This window comes from Drosophila willistoni (genome assembly GCF_018902025.1).
Source record: "Drosophila willistoni isolate 14030-0811.24 chromosome 2L unlocalized genomic scaffold, UCI_dwil_1.1 Seg168, whole genome shotgun sequence".
NCBI classification, from domain to species: domain Eukaryota; kingdom Metazoa; phylum Arthropoda; class Insecta; order Diptera; family Drosophilidae; genus Drosophila; species Drosophila willistoni.
In genome coordinates, this window is record NW_025814047.1 from 8392826 (window position 1) to 8399532 (window position 6707).

At 36.6% G+C, this 6707-nt stretch overlaps 2 protein-coding genes across 2 annotated transcripts; one reads left to right on the plus strand and one right to left on the minus strand.

The window, feature by feature from the left end:
- Positions 1–1335: 1335 nt before the first annotated feature.
- LOC6652535 (sorting nexin-16) lies at positions 1336–2947 on the plus strand. The gene is made up of 2 exons (XM_002074770.4): positions 1336–2436; positions 2497–2947. The coding sequence occupies exons 1-2, from the start codon at positions 1420–1422 to the stop codon at positions 2653–2655; spliced, it is 1176 nt and encodes a 391-aa protein (XP_002074806.1). The 5' UTR covers positions 1336–1419; the 3' UTR covers positions 2656–2947.
- On the minus strand, positions 2938–4464 carry LOC6652534 (SH3 domain-containing protein Dlish). Its single transcript, XM_002074769.3, has 3 exons — positions 4264–4464; positions 4070–4205; positions 2938–4009 (listed from the first exon to the last, which is right to left on the minus strand). Exons 1-3 carry the CDS (start codon positions 4307–4309, stop codon positions 3082–3084), a joined length of 1110 nt encoding a protein of 369 aa, XP_002074805.1. The 5' UTR covers positions 4310–4464; the 3' UTR covers positions 2938–3081.
- Positions 4465–6707: the final 2243 nt, after the last annotated feature.

Sequence of the window (6707 nt, forward strand, 5' to 3'; positions counted from 1 at the left end):
CTGCTACTAGAGCTGGGAAATCCATCGATGGCTCCATCGATAGTATCGATGGAATTTATAAAGTGCGATAGATCGATGTAAATTTTTCGATGGCGGAAGAATGCGAATTTTCAAATCTATTGTTTATTTCAACTCTGTTGCTTCAAAAGAAAAGGGTTTTTACTTGAATATCTCGAAGCAAACCAAAAATTTGTCATTTTTAGAATTGGGTACTTTAAATTAATTTTGAATTCAATATCGGAATCTTGCAACAATATACCTGTTTAACAGTATTTGGTATTAGTTTGATTTGCCTTGGAAAGTTTTTTTTTGTATTATAGCACAATAAGTGTATGACGATAAAGTTTTTATTTAATGTTATTTTGCCTAAAAAGTTAATTAAATGGATTTAAAAACATAATTAACGTTTAACAGTTTTTGCACTCAATGCATCCATTGAGATGCAATTGGCACAGATCGGTGATACGTTTAAATTTCCATTCCTGAACGACGGTTTCTTTGTCCAGTTTGCCCAACGTCCAGTCTGACAAAAACGGGACTTGTAGGGTACCTATATATTCCTTGCGCACGGTCTTTGGCTTGGGAGTTGCTCAACCAGGCGCAGGCAGCTGTCGGCGAGGAACGCAAGATGTGCGTCAAATGTGGAATTTGAAATTTGAACAGCATTGATTCATAAAAAGGGTGTTCCATGGATAACGCTGCTAATGGTGACTCACTTAAAAAGCTTGCTCCTTTTGTGTGTGTAATTTTCCGTTAGCTCAAAAACGAAAACAAAACTGAATAAAATAAATTCGCGAATAACCACCAAAAGAAGTTACGATTACTGGATTGATTACAAATTACGGGAAATCGAAATGCGTTGCTGATTAACAAAGTTTTCAAAATGGATATGGGATATGTATTTGTTTTTAAAAATTGTTTTTAAATGATAATAATATTGTATAATTGCAAATGAGGGCATTTTAAATAGCTGCAACGCATTTTCTGCGAAATCCTCACGTGATGGTGATGTGCCATATATAATATATAATATTTAGGCATCTTAAAGATTTTCGGATTCTGCCATGTTTTATTGCATCTTCGAATCTCTCATAAACATTTTGTAAATATAGAATGAATTGAAAGTATTTAAAGTTGTTTTTTAATTGTAATGTATATAATTGTTAAATTGCACCACAAAAAGTGAATACCCTACGAATACCCTTTCCTAACCCAGACTGTTTTACATTGACTATCGATATTTTTGCGTAAGATATCGAAGGGCTATTTTTAATAATAGGGGGATTTTCACCTATTATGTCGTCGAGTGTGGCCAGACGCAGGTTATTTTCGTTTCACCTTTGTTGTTTTTGTTTTAATTTTCAATAAACAATTGAAATATATATGTAATGCCTGAGAGGCTGATTTACAAGAAAAGCAATGTCACTGCGAGCTCTAAAAAAGCGAGAATTGGGTCCTGGCTATCAAAGTAATAGTGCATTAATAGCACCAACAACAACAAACGCAACTTCAACTCTCTTTAAGAAAGCCAGCTCGACAACAACAACTACGTCATCCAAGCGCTCATTACCTAGATCATTAACTAGAACGAAAGCGACGAACTTAGCCATCCACAGAGAAACAATCATTGTAGGAAGGCGAACACATTCCTGCCCTGACTTGAGACAGCGTCATAGCATAAGAGTAAATAACAAGAACCTGTTGCGCAGCAAGTCAGAGGGGGATGTTGGTAACTTTCTTCAAAACAATTCTGGAAATTTGTTAACAGCCGCCAACGCGAAATCTGAAGTGTGCCTGCAGAGAATAAGTTCGCATACCTACGAGTCCTCGGCTATTCCCAATCCATCAGTCGTAACCATGCTTGGTGCCCGCTCACATCGCGACCTCACGCAATCGTCATATGGAGCTGATGCTAATGCTGGTTCCCGTCAGGAGCGACGAATGAGCGAATGCAGTAGTCTGGCTTACAGCCAGGCAACAAGTGGCGGTGGACGCACTAGCTCCATATTCGCCAGCCAAATGACGCTATCGTCGGGCATCACGGCGGCATCGCCTATTAATCCAAATGCCCCTCTACGGGTGCCAATTATAGGCTACGAAGTAATGGAAGAGCGTGCCCGCTTCACCGTTTACAAGTTGCGTGTGGAAAATCCAGAAACAAATGACTGTTGGCTGGTAATGCGTCGCTACACGGACTTTGTGCGCCTCAATGGCAAGCTAAAGCAGGCTTTTCCACTCATATCCTTATCGCTGCCACGCAAGAAACTCTTTGGCGACAATTTCAATTCAGTCTTTCTGGACAATCGAGTTCAAGGACTACAAATATTTGTGAATTCGGTGATGGCCAAGGAAGAGTTTCGCAAATGCAAGTTAGTGCGCGAATTCTTTTGCCTGGATGAGCCCCCATCGTATTCCGAGTCCATGGAGGAGTGCAGGGTAAGAAGATTATAGAATCTGCAACAACTCTCATTCTTCAATTGAAAATCTATATTGCAGGCCATTTTTGAAGCTCAAGAGGAAACCATTGCGCACTTGAAGTTGCAGATACAGAATAAAAATGATCTCATACTTAGTCTGCAGCAAAAGCTACGTGAGGAAATAAATGAAAAGGAGCAACTGCGACAAGTCGTAAAGGACCTCAACTGCGACAAGTAGCCGGGTATTGAGATCAGCTGTAACCTGTGCTTGTGTACGATATTATGCTGAGCATAACTCTACACAGTCATATCAAAATTTTTCACAACCAAGTGCATATCCCGCTCACTTTATCAGTGGCTTAGTATTCGTATATCTGTATAGCTTAAATATCGAACTGCCCATAGGTACTGCTGAATATATATAATTTTTTTGATATGTATTGAAATGTGGGGCAATTTACAATTACTTGTAAACGAAGATTTATTTTAAAATAAGAGCAATATATAATATATACTCCTTTACACTAAAATTTCTTTTAGTTTTAATTATCTAGCAAGATGGCTTAAAATCGGCAGCAAGGTTGATTACAAAGATAATAATAATAATACGAAATATGATGGCAATATTGCAACTAATTCCACCGTCTTGGATCCAAGTGTTATTTTATAGACTTGTCATGGCCGGTGGTCGCGCATAAGCTTTTGGAATGAATCCATATTTGCGAGTCTTGGGAGCGTAAGCCCAAAGCCAGCCATCGACAGTTTGATTATTAAGATCCGCATATATCCAGTCACCTCGACGTACAGACAGATCATCTGGCGCTTGTGCCTTGTAATCGTAAAGCATTACAAGCTCAGTTCCGAGGCCTAATTGTTGCCGCTGCTGTGACGCCTGATGCTGGCTGGGCACAATGGTCTCTAAACCATTTAGATTAGCATGATGTTGTTGCACTTGGCTCTCATTGAGAGGCGTCTTTTGCTGATGCTGCTGCTGTTGTTGTTGCTGCTGAAGGACTCTAACACTGTCTGCTGGATAAATGAAATTGGCGGGCACAAAGCCTTCTTGGCCATCGCTGCGCATTATCCAGAACCAATCGGCATCCTCACGATTTAGAACTGTCACAAATTCGCCTCGCTCCACAGACAAATCGTTTTCATCGCGGGCTATAAAGGTGTACAGGACAATGCAACGGCCAGAGGGCTCCTTAATGAACGGTGTACACTCTGGTTCGACTAAATGCAGGTTTATTTCGTTGGACGAGCCATTAGCATTCGCATTGCTGTTGGTATTGCAAGATTCATCGTCCGGTTTATTCTCTGTTATTGCGAGGAGCGGTAATTTCTCCTCCTGGAGTTGCTCTGTAGTTTGTTCACGTGGTAATTTTTTCTTAACGGCTAATTCAGCCATTTGTGTAGAATATGGAGCACAATAGGAGAATGGTATAAATCCTTCCTGCCTCGAGTCCTGGCCAATTACGTAGACCCAATCGTTTTCGCGATACAACACATTAACCAACTGGCCACGTTTCACTTCCAGTTCGTCATCCACGCATGGAGTAAAGTCATGAAGTACCACCATTTTTGAGTCAGGACTGCAGATCGATCTTTGCATTATTATTGTGTAAAATGTAAAAAGTTTGCATTCACTTCACCTCAATCCATGTTCCTTTTCTATTCCGACACGCACCAAAGTTTCGATGCTTGAAGATCCAGTAATACGTCCCATGCCTAAGGCCACAGGAAGATCGCGATCCCGATCCCTTTCAATTTCGATGTTGGCACTTGTTGCTGAGGGTGGGGAGAGAAGTTTGTGGCTTAAGTCTTTCTATTTCACATTTGCAATTACCTTTTTTCTTGTCGCGCCGCATGCGCACAGGACAAAGAAAAGCCATGTCAGGGTCTGTCGTCTATGGCTTAAATAATATTATATTAAGGTAGGACTATTATATTTAAATAGTTGCCTTTGCTTTATTCTTATTTACTTTGATCGATGAAAACAAATACATATATACATACATATGTATGTACATGTATGTTTGTGTATGTTCGATTGCAATTGCCTATCGATATCGGACACACATACACATATGTATATAAGAACAGGCAGGCTCTAAAACGAAAGAGTGACATAGAGAGACAGAGACACCCCTTGATAATTCGGAAAATTTACTTTAATATTGTTCAAAAACAGTACACAATTTTAAAAATTATCTCGATTAAAAAAAGCACAACATAAAAATTGTTTTGTTTTTTTAGTTTTTGAATGAAATATTATACTGATAAATAAATTAAGTTAAAACTTTTCAACATTCGAACTTTCCTTCACTCTATTTCTACCCAAACTTATCGAGTTTGAACTCTTTTGGACAATAAACATTTAATAAATCACAGAAATATTTTTTTTTTTTTGAGATCCCGTGACTGACATTTTTGTGGAAGTGCCCATATGAATCTTTATAGAAGCACAAAAAATCAGATAAACAAACAAGTTTCTTTTTTGGACCATTCTCTTTTTTTAATGTAGTTTTAAGTTAGATTATCACAAACTTCAATATCGTTTTTATACACCGATAGAATTAATTCTCTTCGATTCTCCGATTTTCTCGTCCAAAATTAAAACTATCACCATTAAGTGTGATACACTCCGATTAACATCTATCAACATAGTCTAAATTAAAATCGAATTAATAATGGCGAAGCTATAAATACAAACTATTTTTATTAGGTGTGGGATAAAGAAGGAGAAACCAACTCAAATCCATATATTATTTAATATTTTATTCACAAAATAATAAACCCCCATATAAATATATGGAAATTAAAATTCCAAGTGCCAGTAATAAGTACTATAAATTGACGTTTTAAAAAATTACCTGTGGGAGAGTAAAACAATATGATAATAAAATAATGTGCACCAATAATTCTTTTCGTTTTTCGAATTCCCATTAAGACTCTGAAATATTCTCTATCCATAAATTTTTCTTTGGTTTATTGTTTGCTGAGGTAGTATTCTCCATATCAGGATTAACGTCAGAATGTGGATCACGTCTTAATAGAAGGTCGTAATTTTGGTAGATTGTAGGTTGTTGTATTGACGCACATGACGCCTAGAGAACTTAGTCCATAACTTAAATAACTCGAACAGAAACGTGATGAAATCACCCAAAGTAAAGATAGTTTTAACCGGCCTGGCTGTATGGCCTTTTGGAAATCAACACTATTGCAGATCCTTCAAAAATCGATTAGATTTCCCTTCTTTTTACATCATGGGTGCGACCTAACATAAAGAAGGATCTCAATATACCAATTTGCTTTCGTATTTTATTGAACACCAACTATTTAACATTCCTTCTTTTTTTAATTTTTCCGAGAAAACTTCATAATTCCGAAACAGAATCCTCTAAACTATTTGTACCAAATATATGTCCTAGACATTCCTTTATATTTTTATATTTGGCATGGGCGTTTCTACTCTGTTCACATATTATTTGATCAGATTTATTAAATCAGAGCCCTCTTTTCTTTTTCTGAAAACCTTTATACTTTCCTAGCTAACTCTTTGTGCGTTTTGCAGGCTTCAATGTCAAAGAACGACCAGTTAGCTCTTTGTTCAATTCAATTGAATCAATTATTATTATAATTTAGTCAAAAATTGGCAAATCTAAGACCATTTATAGAATAAATACTTTGGATCACCACCAAAAAAAGACTGCACATGGCCAGGTGTTTAGACATATCGACTTTTGTTTGCTTCAGGCATTGAATATTGAGGTTTTGATGCGGAATCAGACTAAAATATGTATTACATTAAGCTCAATTCCAATAACTTTATATATACATACGATTATTATTTATATACTCATTACATATCTGGCAAACGATCTACCGAACGATCGGTCGGGTATTGCGTTTTGAGTCATTAACTTATTGAATTTTACAACTAATTTTGTACTGTGCCAAATTTGAGTTCGGGCTATTTAATATCGCTCCCATAGAAATGATCGACACAAAATACATAATAATAATACTTTTTTTATGCAGTAATCATCTGACTCGATATTTGGCTACGATCAAATTCGATTAAAATCGGATCACTATATTAGGAAAGAGTCATACAAACATATTGAGTTTTATCCTCTGGCTGAATTTTTACTTAAAGCTTTTTCTTTACTTTGACACCTATACAAAATTTTATTTTATTTTTTATTCAATTTAAAAATTTAAATTCTATATTTAGCTAAAGGAAATTGAAGGATTAATATACAGAAGTTGTTTTTGTGATAATGACGA